Genomic DNA, 23,788 nt, shown 5'->3' with positions numbered 1-23,788 from the left:
TTGATATGATCTCTCTCTTTCTCTCTCTCTCTCTCTCTCTCTCTCTCTCTCTCTCTCTCTCTCTCTATCTCCCCCCATATATTCAGTGTCATAAGAAGGTTTTATTTATTCCTGTAAGTAGACTACTGACAAATGATCTAATTGTTTGAGTTTTTAGGAGTAGTAGGAAGCAGTTACTCCTTACAGTATGCCATATTGTCATAATGTATTTTTTTGTGCAGGGCACTAAAGGTTTTATGTGTTGCTATCTAAATGTTATCAAACAACTGTAAACCCCATCAACCCTCTGTTTATGCAGTTCATTGGTTTTAATATATAATACAAAGAATGCAACGCAAGATGGCAGTGTTGCATTGTTTGGCCACTTGCTTGTTTCATACCCTTTGGTCCCTCTACTTTCCATTATAATGCATTGACACTGACTGAATTTGTTAAACTAACCTCATTGAAAAAAATAACTAAATGCATTACGTCACATTTTAAGATGTCAGATGGATTTCCATAGGCGATAATCAGTCTTTAGGATTGAATAGGCCTGAGTGTAAATTTTGAATATAAATCACGTTACAGGCTAAAATGTATTGACTCGCTTGAATATATGGCACTGACCAAAGTTAAAACAGTGCTTTGGAAAGTGGACTTCTACAATTTGGACATTTGCTTTGAGGCGGGGATAATCTGTGATGTAACAGGAAGCTACTGTAGTGGATCTCTTACAACCTGAGAGCAGTCACCGCTTCGCACTGTGCATACATCTCTCTCCGGACGAGGGACACTGCAAGGGGGATTTTGCGGTTACCAACGCCTTCGACATTTTAAGGAAAGTGGCCAATTATATGTCATAAGTGGAAAAAAGACTGAACTGTACATGAACGGATACCCAACTTCATCTCTGGTTTGGATATAACTTGCAGGTAAGAGCCAACATTAATGTAATTGATGTTGCCTCGCTGAGATGTGTTGGCATCGAAAGTATCCTAGGAGGCTACATTTCGAGGGGACTCCCTATCAGTACAAGTGTCTGTAGTCTGTACGGTATTCCAGCCATTGTTTTAATTGTAAAAATATTGTAAAGAAGAAAGTATTAAGGTTATTCTTTACTTAACTTGTATTCATTTAGTAGAGAATGTTTACAAATCTAAATGCATTATCAGTTATTTATACGTGATGTCTTTTCAAACGTTTCAATTAGTGAATGCATTTATGATGTAGGTTAAGGGGGAACACCTTTGAACCAAAAAGTAACCAGCTCAGGTCACATATTGCAGTAAGGCGGGGATATTTAATCTGTAATAGAGGGGGACTATGAGGTCCTGAGAAAATAAACGTTTGAAACTGCATATACTAGCTCAGTTAGTGAACATTTTGACAGATGAGGCAATTTGGCATTGACGTCTAAGCTTAGTCGCGTTACGCTGGCCAGCGGGGCGATATGCTTTGTCGTCACAATATATGTGTGTGCTCGTGCGCCTAAGTGACTATGATGAGAAGCTGTTTAGCTTCATTAATTGACGTCTGTTTTCCTATCCGAAAGGTGTGCAAAATACCATATGCGTTAATATTTTGTATCCATTCTTATATAAAAAGAAGCATTTGTATATTCAACGTATGACCTTGTATCAGTCCATTCATGTTTGTGAACCAGTTTTTGGAGACGGAGCTGACGATACTGAATAATAGCACTATAATGTCAACAAGCATATGTACCTGTTGGCAAACTAGAGTTGACGGCTTCTTTGGAATGGCTCCCTCAAGTAAATGTATTTGAATAGAAAACTTGATTCTTGATTGATATAACTCTTTGGTACTCTGTAGCATACTGCATGTATACATTTCAGCATGAAATATGCAAGTCGATTTTTGACGGGTGGGATTGTCAGAAGAATGATAATTGAAACCATAACTGTAACTAACTGTACAAGACATTATTGGGTCCAGTCAGTTACAGTGAATTGCAATCTGCATCAGATTGTAGAGAACAGCCAATTACTACTAGCCCAGCTGTGTGTCTAGTACAACTGGAACTTTTCAGTAGACATGTGTACAGCTGCCGTGCCTATAGTAGACACTATTTTCTTGGCCGTGTTATTTGAAGAGGCTTTAAATGTCAGGAAAACAAAGAGGTCCCATTGGTTGCCCCACATTGCTCACAGAGCCCTTACCATCACCATGATACACAATATATTTTAACTAAACTGATCAGAATGGACCATTACGAAAATGCAGTGCATGGGCTGTATACAAATGGCACCTTTAGATGGATTACATTCTCCAAGTTAAGTTTGTCTGTCTGTGTGTGTGTTTGTGTTTGTGTGAGTGTGTGTGTGTGTGTGTGTGTGTGTGTGTGTTTGCGTATATGTGTGTGAACACTGGTTGTGACCTGGCCTAAAGTGAATAGATAATCACAGTAACACTTTGAGTGTTGTATGTTTTGTTGTAATTACACATTGTCTTACTTAATTAGATTTGTATTAAGTACAATTCTGGAACGGCGTACCAAGTAATACATTCAACTTGCCCAGTTGTTGTTACACATTGCTTTGCTAATGCAGAGGCAGTGATGTGGTCTGTCTCAGTTAGCTTGTTAGCTGATGCGTTTGAAAACGTCACAATGGCGGAAATGCTAATAATAATCTTTTCTTGAGAAACATTTTCACTTTGGATGAGCCAGTGTTTTGACCACTGCATGCATAGAAAAGACTTCCTCTGTGTCTTCTGACTTACATAATGTGGCTTTGAGTTTCATCCCTTTCAGTAACATTTTGACTACAAGTAGAATCAACCTAATAAGTTGTTGGAAATTATTAATAGAAATGAACTGTCATTTATGTTATTAATTGAATGGAATTGAATGGAAATTGAAATTATAGCATGATAAGGGGAAAATGTAATTTATCTGATTAGAATCATGCAATTCAGGTGTGTGAATATGTACACTCTTATAGTGGATGTAGATGGGAACGAGAGCACATAGACACACAGTCACACACACACACACACACACACACACACACAGACACACACACACACACACACACACACACACACACACACACACACACACATACAGATAAACTCAACATGGAGAATGGACATTCACTAACCCGAGGGATGCCAGAGAGATGAAACCAGTGGCCGAATGACGTGTGTAGAAGAGTGAAACTCATTCCCTAGTCATAAAAGGTAAAGGTGGACACATGCACTTGTGCTCTTTTAATCATAGCTCAACGTCCTACACTGGCTCTGTCCTGGGTCCTTAGCCGTCACCCATTCTAACAACACCATCTCATTTCCCCGCTCTCTTGGCTTTATTAGTTTTCCTGTGTGTTTGAGTGCATTCTGCGAATAATTAAACCCCTTATCCAAACAACAGGGCTATGTCACTCACCACCGGCCTGGCTATAGGGTTACATCAACTATTTACAACTATTACATCAACAAGCCATTTGCAAGCCCCTGGATTAGAGGGTGGGAGGGTGCAGAGGACCTAATTGAAAATTTCCTGCTAGTAATTTTGGTGATGTAAACCTCTCTGACACGTTTTATGGTCTTTCAAATGACTGTACATGTTGGTTGGTTCCCTAGTTTCCCAAGAGGGCCGATTGTTTCGTTTGAGTCACATTGTGTAATATCATCACATAGTTGATGACAGCACAAGAGGGAGTTGTTTTTTTTTCCTTTTTCTTTTTCAAAAAGATGAAATAACCAAACCCGCGCTGTGTGGGTAGATTGGGGCACCACCAGATTTTCAAAGGGTGCTCCAGAGGAGATGTGCACTAAACAAACTGTCGAGTGGGGGTGGGGGGGCCGGGGGGGATGGGCACAGGCCTATCTGATTTATATACTGGGAGGTGGCTTCTTCTCATGGACTGGGGAGGAGGGGGTTCTGGGATAGCAAGCGTTTAAGAGCCCTGTGAGTCCACTTGGGTATGCATAGAGAGGCTGAAGCTTATCCATTTCAACATGTTCTTTAAATGAGAAAGAGAAGCGGATTTGTCATGTGTGAGAGAAGATAATTATTGCATTAGTAGTCACATTTGGGATAAGTAGCTCACCAGTGCACAGATCTTTAAAACATTTTTTTTAAAACCTTCCCCGAGCTCTGTGCCATCTCACTGTATGCTGTATGCTCACTGACGTGAGAAGGCTGACATGTTTCTCTCATTTGAATCTCATCAAGCAAAGGTCGTTCGAGGTTTTGTTTGTGCGATGTTGTGTGGCGCATATTTACAAAGTACTGTCAGGCCACTGAAAGCCGTCCAAGGCTGTTTAGGGTCTGTGAAGTGAGCGGCCCAGGCCAGTTCAAGTTCAGGGTCTTTCTCTCGTACTCGGGGGGGGCAATTCCTTGTCTGTCTAAAAACAGGCGTGAATTTGATCAGGCTCACAGGGTTATTTTTGTCACTGGAGGGCCTGCAGGGCTCTGGCGAGTGACACGAACATCCGCACTCTCTCACTGTCTCTCTCTCACTTTGTCTCTCTCTCTCTCTCATTCACTCCCCCTCCCTCTCCGTTCCCTGGGGCTCAAGTCAGATGGAGCGTTGGCTGAACATGGGCGGATATTCGTTGGGAGATCTGTTCTTGTGAATGACCCCACCACCCCCACCCCACCCGTTCCACTCATCCCTTCACCACCCCCACTCCCCACCAGCAGTACTCCTCTTCTGGGTATTTCTTTTTCCTTTTTTAAATTTTTTTTTTACAATCCAACCCTTTTATTAACCACTGAGAACACATTTGCGAGTGTTTGTCACTCAATCCATCTCCAAAGCATGGGACTTCTAAGTTAAATTTAGCGGTACAGGCTGAACTTCTGACGCTCTCGGGGCTCACAGTACCTGCAAGGAACATCCGCTGTTGCCCTTCAGTGTTTTTTTTTTGTGCTTGAAGAGGGCATGAGAAACTAATAAGGAGCCCTCGGACACTCGTTTGGTGTTGTGTCTGTCTGCAAAGAAATGGAGACTTGGGCGGACCGAAATATAACAAACATTTGGCATTGCTCCTGGGAGTTGTTTAGTGATTTGAAATTAAACTTGTGGCAGCACTGTTTAAGAGATTGGAAAGATTTGGCAGTTCACTGTTTGCAAGAGGCAGAGGAGGAAGAAGAAATGCTATTATATGATTGTATATGATGTTAATGTGTGAAATAACAAACTTGTCAAAGATGACAATGGGTATAAGGAAAGTGAGAGGGTGTTGAATGAATTTAATGTTATTGTGAGGCAGCCGGTGAAGATATTAAAGTCAAACATGGGCCTGACAACAGAAATGCAATCAACTGGCTCTGCGGGTGTTTGAGATATCCCTGAGATGAATTTGTTGGTATCGACAAGCTTCCTGGAGGCCACAGGTTATTTCAACTGCACGGAAATGGATGACACTTGTAACCCAAATTACAACCACAACCTTAATATAGACTAGGGCAGTTATTAATTCTAAAGGTGCTATATTGGTTGAACTCGTGCTCATTTTATTTTCGCCCTCTGTATTTGTTTTGCACATCCAGAATAACCCGGCAAGGATGTCTCATATTACTGTCATTCTTGGAGAGTGTGTTAGCATGAACTGGTTGTGTGTGTCCGCAGTCTTTGACTTATTTCTGCATGGAGAACATTCTCTCAGAGGGGAAGGGGGAGGGCTATTGCAGCTGTTACCAACACAGGGTAGAATGGAGCAAATTACATAAATACCCTACAGACTGTACCAGTCTTGAAGACAGACTAAGGCTTTGCAGTTTATTTTAGACGGCTATATTTTAATACTGTTTATAACTCTGGACATCTTTGCTCCAGCCGTCCTTATGATGTGGTGTGGGGAATAGATACTGTCTGTGTGCACAACTAACAAATAAGTTGGGACAGATTTGAAAAGGAACCATCCCTGGTTTGGAGCTAAATTGAGGTCACTATGAGAAACCATACTGTTGCAATGGGTATCAGATGCTTTAATTACACTGGCCATGGAGAGCAATTAAAATTGTTCATGGCCAATTTGCACCCTGATCATTACCACCACGGCTGGAATCTTAATGTTCTGGTTTATTATAACCTCTTGGAATGGAGTAGACATGAAAAGATTAGCCCGTTATGACAGCATATCGATACTTGAATACCATGATCCATCATCAGGATATACTGTTGATATTTCTACTCGTTATCTTGAAGCAGCATTAACCAACAGCTGTTCAGTAAATAAAATAGTATCTGAGCAGAATGCCATTTTAGTGGGGGACAAAAAGAAGGAATTGTGGGGTTATTGATGTCATGCGTTTGCCCTGGTTTTTTAACTACACGTGGAAAGCCTCCCAGCGTTGCCCTCATGAAACAATTTAATAGCCCTTGACAGCAGTCCCTACCACAGCACATTAAAGAGGCAATTACCGCCATATCCTCCTCCATCCTGGGAATCCACTGAAGAGCTGCTACACACGCAAACACCATATAGACTAATGGGTTTGCTTTTGTCTCCGGCTGCTCGTATGAACAATGACAGGTATTCCTGAACATGCGTAAAGGCTGGCAAAGGCTGGCACTAGCAGGCGAGGCTTGTGGACGGTCACTGGGAAAAAAGCTTGGCATCTGGATTACTCATCACTCTTGCTGGTGGGAATCGTGTTTGTGAGCTTATGTTTAGAGCCGTGCCATCGTTCGCTCACCCACACAGGCTGTTGAGCTGCCCACAGGCTCACAAATGCCATTGTACTTGAACTTATAGGTTAAAAAAAAAATCAAGAGTCTAACAAAGAAGCGGTCTCTCATCTCTCATCTGATGAGGAAAAATTGCTGCATTAAAAAAGTGACCTGAAACAAGGTGGATGGCTGGCTGGGCTGTTGCCCTCTTCTTTGACTCTGACATCTGGTGGTGACCGGGGCAAACACTGAGTCAGTGTGAGGTTCGTGCCTGGCTAATTCACAGTGTTGCCAGAGCCACAGTCCCAACAGCCACAAGATTGGAATCATATGAAGCCCGGTCCTTTGTTGAACTAGTAGGCACATGATAAAAAAAAGTAACATTAACTTTGGCCAGAAGCGATCTGACATCATCTAATTAAAACCATAAAAGGGCTGATAGCATCTTTTTGCATCAGGGGCCTTTAGAATGGCCTGGATTGGAGAGTTCCTCAAATGCTAGCGCCATGCACAGCCATGGCTTTCGTCTGATGCGTGGTGTTTGGGTGGCCTGCCTGTGACACCTGAGAATGCCAGTGTGCTCTGGGTGGGACACCTGTTGTCTGTATTTGCTAGTAAAACACGTCATATCGTATTCAGGCAAGCGTGCTGTCATTCACCACGAAAACGATCTCACTGTGGGTATCTGCAACACAAGTTTTACTCAGATATTTACTGCTTGTCTGTTCCTGTTTGTCTGTGTTTGTGAATATTTTTTTATGCTATATTTCATTGTCGTATAGTGGTATCTGTGGTAAATTATGATTGAATTTAAATGTGTATTTTTGAATATCGAGGGCCATTTTAGGGAATGTATTCATTGTGCTTTGTTTGAATCTTTGAGTCTCTACACAGCTAGGTCACATCTGCCAGTCGATTAACGTTTAAACGCTGCCTCCAAATGCCTCTTTTGACCTTCACATATTAACTTCTATTGAAACATCATTTGTTTACTGAGTCATCCATCTAAAGAAATAAAGTTATTTTGAAAGGCACACAGAATAACAAAAGGCCATCGTGATCAATGCTGAGCATTCCCACCAGAAGACAACAGACGAAACATAAGCAATGGGCTTGTTTTTGTTCCAACAGGTACACACTTCTTATCAGGTCCGCACAGAATCGCTATTACAATTACTTTCTCCTAATGCCAGTCGCAAATTCTGTAAATATTGTATCTGCCGATTTGCCGAAGTGTCAACAGTATGGCTGATGGTGATAAGTCTATGAGCACAATCACAGGACATGAAATTGCAAAAAAAAAACGTTACGGAGCACACAGCAGAAAACCCAGACCAGAATAGGGGGAAAAAATCGCATATCTCCATATCTCTAAATGCCGCAGAGGAACTTGCAAAGGATGGGGCACAAACATCCTGTGGCTGAGGGAGGGGAGGATGTTGACAACATGCAACTTTGCCTAGAGATAATGGGCTCAGTGGAGGGAAAACGTATTTTAATATAAACGTATATTAGTACAAAGAAGATCCTTGTCCTTGTTTAAGACTAACATTACTCAAGTGCTTAGCACATTTGCCTTGTTAAGATTATCTGGGGTTCATTGGGTAATGCTAGAGCTATCATAATCTGGCACTTATAGCGGTTTCCTTTGAGGTTTCATGTTAAGTCCTGCTACTGCTAATTAAAGTGGCAAACATTTTGTTAACAGAATGGGTTTAAAGCTGCCATGCTCTCAGTAATTATAACTGTGACAGTCCCGGGGGTTTGCTTACACAGATTTCTTGCAGTATACTCACAGCATGGGGCAATGATGGCTCCCACATATCATAGAGTGCAAGACAGGTTTTATAATAAGGATCATTTTAATGGAGAGTTTTTTGCTCATAGTTAAATTAATGTTCTACTTCACTGTTAAATGCCATATGGTATTTAGATCTTTCTGAGTGGTTCATGTTAAATCCTAATTGGGGTTAGGGAAGGCCATGGTTGACACAAAGAGTCTATAAATCTATTGGAATTCATCCTTTACCTTACAACGAGGTCACCATCACAAGCCCCACTTCATTGCCATATTTGTGTAAATCAGTAAAAAAAAGCATATACAAAACATGTGACAGCCCAGTTCACATTTTCTCATCTGTTTCCAATTAGCGTTGCCATAATATTTTACTGTCTTGGTTCCAGTTCTTCTCAGGAGTGAGCTGAGGCTTGTGAATTCTAATCTCAGGCAGATCTGGCAGTCAGCCATACCCCCCATGTGTCCCCGACTGATGTTACCCCCCCCCAAACTCCGCCCCCACTCCCCCCCAAAGAGGACAAGAGCAGTGGGGTGGGGGCACTGTTTCAGTCCTAAAACTGATAGACTGATTGTTTTGAATTTTAACATCTTCAAGAGATTAAAGGAATATAGAGGTTTACCATGAGTTAATGTGTGCTTTGGTCAATCTTATTTAGCCTGCTGCTATAACTGTAGGACGCTTACTGAGCTCTAAGAGGGGAACGATTATGTTTCTCTAAAGCATTTTATTGAGTGTGCACTGTGTAATTCAATATTGCTCTGAGATTGCCAAATGTTCACTGCAGGAGGTTTCAAAACCCTCCGTGTCATCACTTTGTGCTCGGACATGATCTCTCCCAAATGGACCTTTCTGCCCAGTATGTTCCAAAAAACCTGTACCTACATTTCATACTGGTTGCATAATATCTGTCTGAGATAAAGAGGTGGTACTGTGTGTGTAGTGATATGGTTAGGTTGGAGTGGAGAGTACTCTGTCCAAGCACATTTTCAGTGCATGTCATTGCGCTGGACTTGGCTTTGCGGTTATCTCCAGGGTGTTTTTGAAGCAGCGTTTTTTCACATTAGAGTGCGTCGGCCGCAGAGTGCATGGAGTCTGTCTGCGCAGCTCAACGGACTGTGACGGCGAGAACCTACCTGCAGCTGTGCAGCCATTAGTGCAGTGTGAGCCGAGGTGACTACAGGAGATAGAATTGTGTTTTTCCCCCACGGGAAATGCATGCGTTCCTTTACTGACCAGAGAACATCAGTGGAAAGTGAGGCTGGTTCTTTTAGCGTGGCACGGTTAGCAACATTTAATGAGGGAGCAAAAATCTCTGATGGGGTGGTGTTTTATTGAACCTTCTTCCTTTATAGGTCAAGAGAGGATCACTGGAAATGACGGAAATGAAGATGGATCACTCCTGGATGCTCTCTCTCCTTCTACTAAGCTCTGTCTCTGAGGTAAAGTGCTCTAATTTGCTCTATATATTGACAGGACCGATGTTTTGTCATGTTGCTGTAGATGGGAAAGAGAAAGAGACTGTTTTTGTAGTTCGGAATTCAGCATTTTATGAACCACATTTTTTTTTACCATGTTTATGTATGTTTCTTGTGAGTTTATGCCAGTATTGTTTCATTTGTCGTTTTTGAAATTCTGTCAGGGTCATTCTGAAACAAAGTGATGGTTGTTTCATCTGTAATTTGTAGTAGTTAAATAGTCATGATGTATTTGATTAAATAGTGGCCTATGTTTGAATGACGAAAAGTACATTGTGTCCAGTTTGTCCCCTGCTTCCAGGAAGTGCTACAGATGATAAAGGTTAAAGGGTTTCAAGATGTCAGTTTAACACCAGACGGCTGTTCTTTCTGTTTATTCTTATTTGTGAAGTGGTATATTTTGCTAACATGAAATGTTTGATAAACACAGTAAGTCATGTTTTCATAGAGTTTCTTCAGATTTTCCAAAGATGGCTCAAATTGGGCAGACATGTTATTGTTACCATATATCTCCCTGAGTGATGACTATGCTACTTTTGGATGGCAGTCAAAAGAAGGTTACATGTAGTGTTTGTCTCCCTGGGAAGGTTTTATTGTGTGAGATTCATGGTGATGATAATGAGATGATGATAGTATCATACATGTTGCTGCTCTGTCCTACAGTTTCAGTATTTTCACTTTTACATCATATCTTGACACAAAGTTGACTCGCCAGGCTACTTTTAGGCTGTTAAACAGCACTTTTGTGGTGTGATGAACAGATTAATTTCTGTTTATTTACCAGATTGATTGTTCTTATCTTAGGTGTGTGTTATTGCAAGCCCTGAGGCCAATGGAACCCAACAGCAGCCGACACACCATGTGTACAATGAGATCGGCTTCACCAGGAACAAGATAGTGACGGCCCAGTTTGAGTGCTACCAGAGGATCATGAAAGACACTAGCGAGCGGAAAGGTATAGCTGTTATTAATATGTAGTTTTTAATCAATAAGCATAGCCACAACTTGTATTGACTTTGTTTGCCTGTTTGTTTCCCTGGGGCCGAAGACTGTAACAAAATAGATAAAAAAAATGATAAACAAGACATTTTTTCTCATCATTAATAATGATGATAATATCTTTGACTGATGAGTTTTTAAGTATAATTTCCCTGTTCTGTCCATCAAATGAAATGGGCTTACTGCTTCAGTACTCGTGCAGGCAGGATTGAGTTTACTCTTGAAATCCTTTGGGAGAGTCTTGGAACCCGGAGGAAGTCTTTGGACATTCAGCAATCATCTCATTAAGATGGGAAACATTTAGCTATTTGCTTTTGCAAGCCTGTAAAAAAAAAAAGAAAACAGATTGCACAAGGGCAGGTTGTTGTGAAATGTCTCTTCACTGTAGGCTGGTGGTAAGACAGGGAGTAAAGGTCAGAACACGCCATATGATATAAGTGAATACACTGTACAATGTTATTTATTAAACATAAGCATCGGCAAACGATTGAATACGTGATATGAATAAGGATTTACAATGTGCTGTGTATCTAAGTGCATCTAAGATATGCAAATAGTCAGCTAGAGCATTACACTAAAATAAGACCTCAATTGTCAAACTAGCTATTATTTGAACACCAACCCTAAAATGGTTACATTAGTGTGTAGATCAGTGTCAGATTATTAAAACAGATGCAGGTTGCACTTTGTGTTAAAGATGAAGCCTTCCCACTCTACAGAGTAAAGCATGATCAAACTGCATTGCAAATTTCAGTGAAAATACCAGCTTGCTTTTGTGATGGCTCTTTTGTCAGTTTGAGCCCTTTCCCTTAAATACCACTGCGTGAAACACATTGTTTTAGAAAGTGTGTCCCATAGCCGGTAGTGACACTGGGCTTTTTTTTGCTCTCGCCTTGCTGGGCAGCCGGTCCCGTGTGCAACAAGACGTGGGATGGCTGGCTGTGCTGGGACGACACAGAGGCGGGTATTACCTCAGAGCAGCACTGCCCAGACTACTTCCAGGACTTCGACCCATCTGGTGAGACTGAAGCACAGCACACTGATTCACTGAGACAGATTCACCCAAGTTGACCCAGTTACAATGACACCACAAGGAACAGGAAACAAAACAGCCATGACTTGTCTTTATTTTTCTTAGTATGTTTTGTGTGTTTATTTTTCTCAAGTCTGTAGACAGATTTTGGCTGTACGATTAGCAAATCATAACATATTGTTAAATCAACTGTTGTTAAAATACACATGATGAAATGATAAACATCCAATCACCATTTTGAAAAAGAATGTACTGTACACAGTGTGCACTAGTGTGCATGCTGATTGGCTAGAGCTGCACCGTCCTCTCTCATAATACCATTTTGTACTAGTGTACTTGTACTAGTGAGTCACTGTAGCCAAATCATGGGCATATGCCCACACTATCAGGAATGGTGTTATTCATCTCTAACTGAGGCTAAAATAATGACAGGTAAGTGTTCATTAATTCATAGAGAAATGAAAGCCAAATGCTCGCTGGCGACAACTGGCAGCTTAGCGTTCTGAAACACACCGAACATTCTGAAACACCAATTAAAATCGATACCGTAAATATGACTTTTGTGCCTAAGCATAATTTAAATGTAAATGGCTAGCTAGAAAGGACTACGCCCTTAAGTTATTATTCAAATGCCTTGCTATAGCCCGATAAACTGGGCTGTGTTTGTTTGTTTTGTTTACTAGTGGCAATGGTTACCTTTTAATTCAAAGCCAAAACATTTCAATGGTTCAGAAATAGAACCGTGTTCTAAACATGTTTTGATGTGCGTCAGACGTTGTCAGTGGGTGTTGGGTGTTGTGACTGATGACATTTCATGACATTTCACAAGTCCATGGGAACACAAGTACAGAGAAGAATGCATGTTGAGAAACACATATTCTATTTAAACAAGCAGTTTTATTAAGCCATTTTACAAACTTGAAAAACACTATTGTGAAGAATGTGGTGAAGAGATGTTTGCATCTGTCTTGTTTGGGAAACAGAAATGGTCACCAAGATCTGCACTGACCATGGAAACTGGTTTCTACATCCCGACAGCAACAGGACCTGGTCCAATTACACCAGATGCAATGAGCACACGAAGGAAGGAAGAATAGTACGTCTGGCAAGCATGCAATTAATTCCTAATTTGTGCTCCTCAGTGTGTGTACATTATGAGATTCTGTCAGTCGTGTACAACCTGTTGGTTTTAATTGCCTTTGTCTCCCTCTTATTATGTTGCAGACTGCACTGAACCTATTGTACTTAGCCTTAATAGGACATGGCCTTTCTCTAACAGCCTTGTTCGTTTCATTAGGAATATTTTTCCATTTCAAGTAAGTGAAACATTAACTGCATCATTACACATTAATATGTACGTTATATTACAAAGTGTATTCTTTATGAATGTTCAATTTCAGGGATTGTAGAGTGATTTCTCTCTTTCTTTTAGGAGTCTAAGTTGCCAGAGGATAACCCTGCACAAAAACCTGTTCTTCTCCTTTGTTTTAAATTCTGTCATCACTATCATTTGGTTAACTGCTGTGGCGAACAATCAAGAGTTAGTCCAGAGAAACCCAGTAAGTGGGAACAAATAAGCCTAGGCCACTAAATAAGATAAAACAAACCTTACACTCTTTTGAAAGACTGTATTCTAACTCAAATTCCTCAAATGATCCATTACAGACCAGTTGCAAAGTGTCTCTGTTTATCCATCTGTACCTATTTGGGTGTAATTACTTCTGGATGCTGTGTGAGGGGATCTATTTGCACACTCTTATTGTGGTGGCAGTGTTTGCAGAAAAGCAGCACTTGATGTGGTACTACTTGCTTGGCTGGGGTAAGTCTCACTAATTGTTCACCATTCAAACATTTGAATGCAGAAACGGCTATACCCACTTAAAGTGTTTTCTGTCATCTATCTTAGGTTTCCCTCTAATACCAGCTATTATACATGCCATAGCTCGCAGTTACTACTACAATGACAAGTAAGTGAATTCAATCTCTGGTATACTTTTAGATGAGTGACTTTGGACCAGGTCCTGGCAAAACTACTGAATATCAAGCAGATGCCTACCAGCTGGTATGTGGCAACTGGAAATACCACACATGCCAGAATTGAGTATATAATGTGGTTTTGATTGTATGGTGGGCCAAAGATGGACCATGGTTTTACATGTGAATTGGACCCATAAAAGTGTTAGATTGAAATCTAGTTAGAGGAATGTCAGCAGTTATTATTAGCAGTTATAATATTTTACTAGCCTGGCGCAACTAGACCCAAATTCACCTCGTGAATAGGGTCTGAACACATTCAACATCTTTTGACTTTGCCACCCTCATTGGCCACTGGTTGGTAGGCCCTGTGGTTCATCATGCGAAGAGTATTTCCAGACTATAATCCCAGTGAAAACTGAGCTGGGAGCAATAGGTGGACGGATCCAGGCTAATATTTTACCGGGATCTGGTCCAAAAACTGATGCCTAATTATATTATTCTTTCCCAATGAGCAATGATCCATGGAGTCTGCATGGAGTTGTTTATACTCATTTTGTATCATTTCAGCATAATCTGTCATTAGGCACTGTTCTTCTTAGAGAGTGCTTGGTGTCTTCAAATATTTAGAGCAAATCCAATGTTTCCTTGAATCTGACTCCTGTAAGCAGCTTAGTGTGATCCCATTGGCATTACGCTAATTAACTTCGGCTGCAATAGATCACACTGTATTTTGGGACTAAAAGAAAGACTTCTGTTTTCTTCCCTACATTCACAGCTGCTGGATCAGCTCGAATACATCGCTACTATATATTATTCATGGCCCCATTTGTGCGGCCCTATTGGTAAGCCAACATTGTTTTGTTTTACATTTTTCATTACCTAATGAGAAAAGTTTCAGTGTGAATGTTGTGAATGACACAGATTATCATGCTAAAGTTGCTCACCGAAGTATTCTGTCTCCTTACCTTCCTAATTAGTGCATCCAAGGATTTATTCTCTCCCTCTGAAAACATAGATCAACAGAAAATGAAGTGAAAGGTTTCCCAGTGCTGGCTCTTGACCCAGTTAGCAATTATAGCCTTGCAGGCAAGATGGCAGAGAATAGCATTAGCTACATTAGTGTCATACATCTAGTCCTGCTAAACACACAGAAAATCCCCCCCCCCTTAAAACATTGGGCACTGTGGGTGAACTTCTTCACAGCAAGCCAGGAGTAATAGTCGTGTTTGGAATTAATTGGTGTTCTGCTGCTGTTCCAGGTGAACTTATTCTTCTTGCTGAACATCGTGCGGGTCCTCATCACCAAGCTAAAGGTCACCCACCAGGCCGAGTCCAGTCTGTACATGAAGGCGGTACGAGCCACACTCATCCTGGTCCCTCTGCTGGGGATTCAGTACGTCCTGCTTCCCTACAAGCCAGAGGGCCGTGTGTCGTCAGAGATCTACGACTACGTCATGCACATCCTGATGAATTATCAGGTAGGACTGGGCTGTCGAGGAGTAGAAGCCTTTGTTGGAATTTATGACAGAGTTGAGTTGGCACACAATTGCTTGGGTTACAACATTGCTTCAAAACTAATTAGTACTGAGATTAGTGCACAGCTACAAAAAGAACTGGAGCCCATTCTGTGTTTCTCCTTGGGGTGCAGTAGTTCCTTTAACTTTGCCATGGTCTTCTACAGTAGGCTCTTTTGTTGCGCTTTTGAACCATGAAATGTTTGGCAGTCCTGCTAGCAAGTATGTTTGTTGTGTTTTGTTTCTTGAATCTTTGGGACAAAATGAAAGCTGTTCCACTCTGCACTGTCCCCAGTCGCCCAGAACACGGAGTACATAAGTTGTTCTGTTTCATCTCTGGAAATGTTGTTATGTCAGGAGCTAATGTTGTTGAGCGCTAACGCAGTTGTTGTGGTGACCAAGGTCACAGAGACGTAAGCATTGGCTGTAATCAAATGCCGAATTTTGAATAACTTCATTTCTATCAAAACTGATGTGTGACGGGTTATTTGTTTGTGTTGCTAGCATTTGTTTGCATCTCTAGTGTAATGTTTTGCACCTGTGTGCCACTGAAATGTAGTTTTAAGTGATAATGCTCCATGAATTTGAGGTTTTGAGGTTTTAGTCTCATCTTCTTGTGTATTTACTTCCAGATTAGAAGAGAAATAATCTTTTATGAGTGATAAGGCCGTAGGGAAGTGATCCGTAGCACAGATTGGAGATGTGAGTCCTCTGAAAGATTCGCTGCAACAGGGGCAGACATGTTGTTTGATCACAGGGAAGAGTGGGTGTCACCTCTCTAAGCCAGTTGAGGCTTGATCGGCAGCTCTGACTTGTCAGCTGACATGATGTCGCTACTCTATGTGTGAAGACATGGAGTGTTTTTTGGAATATCTGCGTACCATGGGATCCACAATATTGAGCATGCCAACTGCCACATACTTCATTCAACATATGGTTGCCATGCCATCAGCCTTAAAGCTACTGCATGGAGACGTGGGATCAGCTTCTGTTGAATTTGGCTACCCACATTATCATTTATTAATTGTACTCGTTCTGTTTTCTGGAGTGAATGAATACATGTGTCAGAGAAAAGGTGAATGATTGCATGCCTGTGGGGGTTTGTCCAAAGACAGATTGCCCCTTATATAAAAAATGAATTGCATTTCCTCTACAGCAGTAGACCAAACTTTTTACAGTCCCGTACCCCTTCAGACATTTAATCTCCAGCTGCGTACCCCCCCCCCGTTGAAAAAAAAAAAAGTTTTCCTTTTCACCTATTACTTTAATTCCGTTTTAATCCGTTTCGGGTCATTTTGTTCACCCAGAGGTAGATTGATGGCTTAAAATGAGTGAATAATATGTGCCACAAGTGACCCAAACCTTCTAAGGTTGTTGTTTGCCAGCCATCAACAGAACAGAAGACTAAAAAAAAACATTATTTGCAGGCGATTGGGAAGATGAGCGAATTCATTTGACAGGCTACGGAGGTCTGTGTTGAATAGGGGGGCGTGGCCGGAGCGGAGTTCAGCACAGACGTGACATTTTCTCAGTGGTTTTGTTTTCTAATTAATGCTTGTTCATCGTTGCGATCGTTTTTGTGTTTATAAGAAAGAAATACAGCCTTGCAGGACAAAATACAGGGGAATTTGGGCGATTTTGATGCACAAAATTATTTCTGTTTCAAACGGTACATTCTGCGAATTCCGTCCGTTTTCTGTTATCGCAGAGATTTTCTACCCGCGTACCCCCTGAACCACTACGCGTACCCCAGTTTGGGAACCGATGCTCTACAGGCACTAGAGAAATTCGTTCAAATAAGTCTATGATGATTGGAGGAAAGAGTTAGCGAAGGCACCATCTGTCATCACAGCCTGGCCGCCTAATAGGTCATTGCAAAAAAACAAAAACAAAAAAAAGCAAGAACACAGCAAGTTGCCTGATGCCTGATTTGTGCGAGATGTTTACTGATTAAGGCCTTGATTATACTCGCTTGCAGACGCACACACAGACAGTTGTGGACGCCATGGTGCATATAGGTGTTATACTTTCTAGTCTGCTTTGAGTACGCAGTTGGTGCTCTTGTAGCAAAGTGGCCGCGTAGTCACAAAGAATCGGAGTGTACGTAGACGTCCAGTTCTTGGAGAACTCACTGATGCCTGTTTTATTTTCCAGGGGCTGCTGGTGGCCACCATCTTCTGCTTTTTCAATGGAGAGGTAAGATCTTTTTAAAGAGCCTCACTGACAGTTATCCCTGACTTCTTTTTTCACAAATAGTGACACTGAGAATAGAATAAGATTTCCTCCCCCTCTCCTCTCAACCCGTGTGATTAACCTGCAGGTCAAACTCAGAGTTCCATTCACAAAACATGGCATGGGAGTCTGTGGTCTCCTGGGCTCCTCTCAGACTCACAATCATTAAGACTCTGGCACACATCCTCTCTCTTTCTGTTTTTTTATCCCTCTTTCTCATTCTCTCTCTCTCTCTTAGTCTCTTCCTTTCTTTCTGTCAGTGTCTCTCTCTCTCTCTCTCTCTCTCTCTGTTTTTCTCTCTCTGACTGTCCCCCGTGCTGTTTATCTCTCCCTCTCTCTCTCTCTCTCTCTCTCTCTCTCTCTCTCTCTCACGCACACAGAAACACAAAGGCCCGCAAACACAGCTGTCATGTTGTGTCAGGCTCAAGACTAAACATAGTTTTCCTCTTTGTTTTCAGTTACACTACAAACCCTGTCAGCAGTAACAGGACCATGCTTTTTTTGCCATGGGCGTTTACAGGTCACAGGTTAATACTGTAATTACATAATGTGGGGATAGCTGTCAGGGAGTGGCTGTATGGTAATTCTTATGAGCTTTAAATGTGTGAGCAGCTCATTAAAGCAAATTGCGAGAGTGTCAAAATCTCTTCATCTCCCTGTGGGCATTGCTACCTGTGTCTTTTATCTTTTCTAATTGTTAATATTGTCTGGGCTGAGAGATGTCGTCCCCTCAGGATAAAGATAAAAAAAACTGACCCCTGTGAAATGTGCTCTTCTGCAGGTCCAGGCCGTTCTGAGGAGACACTGGAATCAGTACCGCATGCAGTTCGGCACGCTGACCCACTCGGATGCGCTGCGATCTGCCTCCTACACGGCCTCGTCTATCACAGAAGTGCAAGGCTGCTACAGCCTGGAATGCCACTCGGAACACTTAAACGGCAAAGGCTGTCACGACATGGATTCGACCATTATGAAAACGGAGAACCCTTTCGCCTGAGCGCTGCCACACCACTTGGTCTTATCTGGTTGGACCTCCATGGCATCATTTGCGGCACATGCACTGTGGGTGGGTGGGTCTCGTGAGGGAGGGTGAAACGATCACACTGTATAAGATGTTACTTCATTTTCTCTGTGAAATGATATGGGCACTTGCTTTCCATTGGGGCTCCTTATGTTACCGTCCACACTTGGCCTTGTCACAGAGGTGTAAAATATTTTAAAGCTGCTTTTTTGGCTGAGAAAACTTCTAGGCCTAAATATTCTGGTTATTCCAAGTGGTCCTTACATATATTTCTGTCTTTATTTGTTGTCTTCATAACACGGAGAGCACGAACTGTTGTATGTATGCTGAAATTATCGTAGCACTGTAAAGTTTGTCATATGAATATGATATGAGTACCAAAACTTGCTCTTGTAACATGCCTTGTACAAAAACACACACTTGATTCGTATCTATTTCACTCACCAAAAAAAAAAAAACATGGTGACATGACATGGTGATTCTGCGCATGTTGAGATGACAGAGGACAGTACTGACAGTTCTCCGCAAAATAGTCGTGACTGATCACTTACTCTACACTAAGCATGGTGTTTTGACATTGTACAGTATAGATCTATATTATTTTGTGACAGTATTAGGAGTTCTGACCGGAGAAAGATTCTAGGTATTCTCATCTGAACTCTACATTTATCTTTTCTGCACTCATGATCATCTTGTGTAATATAAGAAGAAAGGATTTACGAAGACACATTCAGTTTTCAAAGAATTAAAGGAATACTGCCTATGACAAGAAATACTTTTTACAGGTTATAGTATTTATACACTTTATACAATTTTATACAATTTTTAGTATACAAAAATCTGCATATAAAGTTTTTTGTTGTTGTGACATAAAATGCAATGAATTGCGGTGCCATAATATTACATCATGCATCAGATTTAGCTTAGCATAGTGAACTTCTTATTCACTCACATTCAAATTACTGGGTGAACATTTCTTTCTACACCTAAAAAGGTACAAAGTCACACCAATTGACAGTGATCTAAATTAACAGCTTTCTTTCTTACTTTCTCACTTTGCCTTGATTCAAGTTCCAGTATGGTCAGTGAATGGAGACTTGATCTGGCACCTGAAATTAAACTCATATTGTCCTCTTGTAATGAGTGCAGTCACTTTGCCTTACACCATGATAGAAGTATATAATATGTCTTGCCATTCTTACACATCAGTTAATTTTACAAGCGCATCTTATCTTATACTATATTGTTATTTGTTATTTATGTCCCATATCTGTGTAGCATGTATTTCCTTAGACATTTTCCCCACCGCTTGGAAGAATTTTTGTACAGTTGATGAAAGGACAACCTCTCAAAATTGACAAAACTGATGTAAATACTGTGTTTTTTATTTTTTAAATCTTCTGGGAAAATTGTTGTGTGAATACAGTACATTATTGTGCACTGATATCTGTAGTTGTCCCATGTTTGAAACAGTAGTGCTTCAGACAATTTTACCATATACTATACCTGTCTTTCCCAGTCCTCAAACTTCAGGTAATGTTGAATGCCTCTGCAAAATATTGATATAACTAACAAACAGTGATTACATGAAATGCTTTGGTGTATTGTTTGTTAAAAAAAGCTAAATCATGAGCCAAAAACCACAGCGCGTACTGTCCGCCTGGTGAGACTGCTATGTTACTTCTGTGAGGCTTACACATATTTTAGACACATTCAATTCAACCCATGCTTGCATTGGTAATGTTTATGTAAGTATGTGTGTTTGAATTGGTTACTGCAGGACAGTTTTAAGGAGTATCCTCACTTGATACTTGGCCTATTTCAAAGCATTCTTTCCTGCACAGTTTTAATGCATTGAAACCTAGTCACTTTGTGTCTCCATGCTGTTCGAAGGGGTCTGTTTAGTTCTAGTGTAACAATATGTATGTTATTGAATGTGAGTATGTTTATTACCGTGCAATTACAGAGTAAGAGCAGCACTGTGTACTTTCATGGCTCTTAATAAATATATTTTCTCATTTACAAGACATAGGGACTGAAAAAAGCAATCAAAGTAAATCCTCTACTGTGGGTGTATGTATTGTATACACAATGCATTTTTGTTTTATACCATGGAAGAAAGAGAAAACCTCAGCTACACCATTTGTTCATTCAAACCAATCACATTTCACATCCAGTCATTTTCTGACTCAGTGACTACAAATAGTATAGTGGTGCATCGCCAGGCATGGGGAATCAGTGCAACACCTCAGCAGAATGCGTTTTTGGGGGCGTTTTTCTTCTTTTCTTCTTTTTCTTTTTTTTGGTTGTTTGTCGTGATCCTCTGGCATTGCTGCAACCGACCTGCAAGATGGCAACCTCACATCAGTGCCTGTGAATCATATTTAACCCACATTTTCGAAATGGCTTTAAATGCACCTAGGTCTGAGAGCTGTTGCATACGATAGATAGTGTACATTTCTATATTGTCTGTGTATGTTAAGAGTGGTCTAGTGTTTCTTCTCCCATGCTGTTTGCCAGCTTTCTATTCCAGGGAAATATCATGTTCTAATGATAATGTGTTAATGGAACATAGCCAGCCATACCATGAATATGTTCCCATAAATACCAGACACTCACTTAGTGTCCTGTGATGGGGTGCTGTAGGTTTGGAACTGGGCTGTCTTCAAAAAGATGTACTTATTCAGCATGCACCCCTTTGAAAATGAGAATAATGCCATTGCATATGAAAACAGCAGCTTCCAAAATGGAGGAGTCACCATTGGCTTGCATAGGACAGATTTGGTTTGCAAATCTGCAGAAACGCAGTCCAAGTAGAATGCGCTGGAATACAGAGCTTTGCACTTCCCCATCCCAAGATTATTTATGAGATCCACAGGGTTTCACGCCAGCAGCGAAGGCTGAGAGAGAGAGAGAGAGAGAGAAAATCAGGCTGAGGAAACTAAAGCCTCCAGATGTTTCCTTTGACATGTCACCCCTCAGCTTTGGGAGACCTGCACCACATGGGTCTACACCCAAACACGTAACCATAACACCCAAAAAAATCTGGGACAGTTAAAAACTATAAAGGCTGATCAATACCTTTTTGTAATCTTGGGTGTGGGTGTTGGAGACAGGACAAGTCTGACGGTTTTGGACGTATGAAACAATGAAAATCAGGCAAAACTAAAAATCTATTAAAAAAATCAATGTGCTTCCCCATTCTCAGCAGCTGAATATAGGTCTCCCAGGAGAGTCAGGGACACAAACAGAATGCCAGGAGGGCAGCTCCAAAGCCTAAGGGGCTGGGTTGGCATTTTGACAGTTTATAGCCCATAGTGAAAACTCCCACTCTGTCAACGTGATCCTATTCCACCTATTCCCATACCTGATGCAGTTGAGAAAATGTTGTGTGTTAAACTGTTTCAGAAAGCTAATGTGCCAAGAGAAGAACCCCTAATAATATAATGTGATACAATCTTAATAAAGCTCTTTGAAGCTACTGAAATATGGAGCCACTAAAATTGTAAATTGTTTATTTGGAGTTTTGCCCAATTAGCTGAGTATCTTTGATCAGACATAAAAGTGTATGCAGAACAAACATGGTGAAATTTTAATTACGCCATCCAGTTGAACTGATAACAGCCTGCTGAAAAATGCTTGGAATCATAGAACATTTGGTGAGCATATTTAGTTGCTCCTATGAAGAGACATCCCTAACGTCTACATCATGGGTGCTAAGCCACCGACCTAACTTTGAGTGACATAGAAAATGCTTCTTAAATGATACAATTCAAACAAGTAAGCCTAGAGGCACTTCAACATCAACAGAAAGTTGTGGTCTCTTAATGAAAACAATGGTTTTCAGCAAATAGTTTACATGTGTTTGAATTTGCATTTTGGCACTTGGGCATTCTGCGAGGAGGATGAGTACCCCGAACACTTCTCACATATGTGTGCTTCATCCCATGTCTCCCCATCTTAACGCCACAGTAAGGAGTTTTGGTTTAAAACTAAGTGCCCAAAGGCCATGCAAAAACCTTGCAAACACCAACAACGTCGGTGTGCGCACTGATGAAAGCTTGCTAGCATGCTAAGGGATGTGTTTGGGCGACATAGTTGGCGATGCCGTGTTGTTGAAACTGTTTTGTTGGATGGTCCGCCCCAGACCTCAGCATTACACAGTGCCTGGGCCAGTGGGAACAACTAGTGTGTTTAGCTATCCTTCGCATTAACATGTACCAGCTAAATTAATTTGAATGATGATACCAAAACTAGTAAAAACATGCCTCCAAAAGTGGCCAATTGTTGCACACTGTTGCTTTAAGTATCTGTTCCTTCACACAAGATTCATGCCACACACTGGAGAAACCAATTTAGGCCTTCCTGGAAAGGGGAATGTTCATGTTGCAATCTGACCATGCTTAAAATCTGTTATCATCATTTAGATAACCCACAGATGTGCCCTCATCACAAATACCTAAGACTTACCACAGTCAGACCATTTGCTCAGGCTGGGCACCTGTCTGAGAATGTGCTTTGCCATGGCAGCAGTTCAATCTTGACTCCTTTTTCACATAACTGATATGGTTCATAAGAACATTTGCAAACTAGGCCAAGAGATTTGAAGTTTCATTCCACCCTAATAATATCTCATAGTTATTTCAGTTCCCACTGATTGTTTCCACACTCATTGTTTTAAAATGAATATAGGGAGGATAGAACTTTTATTTTTTAAATGTTCCTTACATTACAAAGCCTGTAAATGTAGGGCTGTTACACAGGTCTCTGCATATTGATTACTCTGCTCAAGGTTGGGAAATCTGAAAAGAAAAATACATTAATGTTTTAGACCTTTGGTAAAGATTATCGCGGTGATATCTGAGTAGTACTGAAGCACATCAAATCAGTGGGTTTTAATTTCACGCCTGAGGTGAAAATATTAGAACGTGACTGAAAAATGAGACCAACCCAAAGTCCGATCACAATATGTATGGATAGAATAGATACGTTATCACAAGATTGTCTCTCAAATCTGTAATCTGATTTGATAACTGTTGACTTTGCAGGTTACAGTGTAGAGTATTTATTTGACATTGACATTGCTCAAGATTTTGCTATCAATCCTAGGTT

At 41.0% G+C, this 23,788-nt stretch overlaps 1 protein-coding gene across 3 annotated transcripts; it reads left to right on the top strand.

The window, feature by feature from the left end:
• The first annotated feature begins 50 nt into the window (after nucleotides 1–50).
• Nucleotides 51–20,703, top strand: calcrla (calcitonin receptor-like a). 3 transcript variants are annotated; one of them, XM_012833976.3, is made up of 13 exons: nucleotides 51–914; nucleotides 9,778–9,864; nucleotides 10,705–10,855; nucleotides 11,804–11,917; nucleotides 12,916–13,028; nucleotides 13,157–13,248; nucleotides 13,365–13,491; nucleotides 13,598–13,751; nucleotides 13,839–13,899; nucleotides 14,685–14,751; nucleotides 15,169–15,387; nucleotides 17,578–17,619; nucleotides 18,437–20,703. In XM_012833976.3, exons 2-13 carry the CDS (start codon nucleotides 9,799–9,801, stop codon nucleotides 18,650–18,652), a joined length of 1,422 nt encoding a protein of 473 aa, XP_012689430.1. In that variant the 5' UTR covers nucleotides 51–914; nucleotides 9,778–9,798; the 3' UTR covers nucleotides 18,653–20,703. The 3 variants fall into 3 exon arrangements, with proteins under 3 accessions (XP_012689430.1, XP_031441730.1, XP_031441723.1); XM_031585870.2 differs by lacking the exon at nucleotides 51–914 and adding an exon at nucleotides 9,250–9,595; XM_031585863.2 differs by lacking the exon at nucleotides 51–914 and adding an exon at nucleotides 9,586–9,677.
• Nucleotides 20,704–23,788: the final 3,085 nt, after the last annotated feature.

Source organism: Clupea harengus, chromosome 2 (assembly GCF_900700415.2).
Source record: "Clupea harengus chromosome 2, Ch_v2.0.2, whole genome shotgun sequence".
NCBI lineage: Eukaryota > Metazoa > Chordata > Actinopteri > Clupeiformes > Clupeidae > Clupea > Clupea harengus.
The sequence above is the reverse complement of the archived record's forward strand: the minus strand, read 5'-3'. Positions and strand labels throughout refer to the sequence as shown.

Bases quoted from the DNA above. Each gene is read 5' to 3' on its own strand.
- calcrla (XM_012833976.3), top strand. From the start codon at position 9,799: ATGACGGAAATGAAGATGGATCACTCCTGGATGCTCTCTCTCCTTCTA. The intron at 10,856-11,803 runs GTATAGCTGTTA...CTTGCTGGGCAG, and splicing joins AGACACTAGCGAGCGGAAAG to CCGGTCCCGTGTGCAACAAG. The intron at 13,900-14,684 runs GTAAGTGAATTC...CTACATTCACAG, and splicing joins AGTTACTACTACAATGACAA to CTGCTGGATCAGCTCGAATA.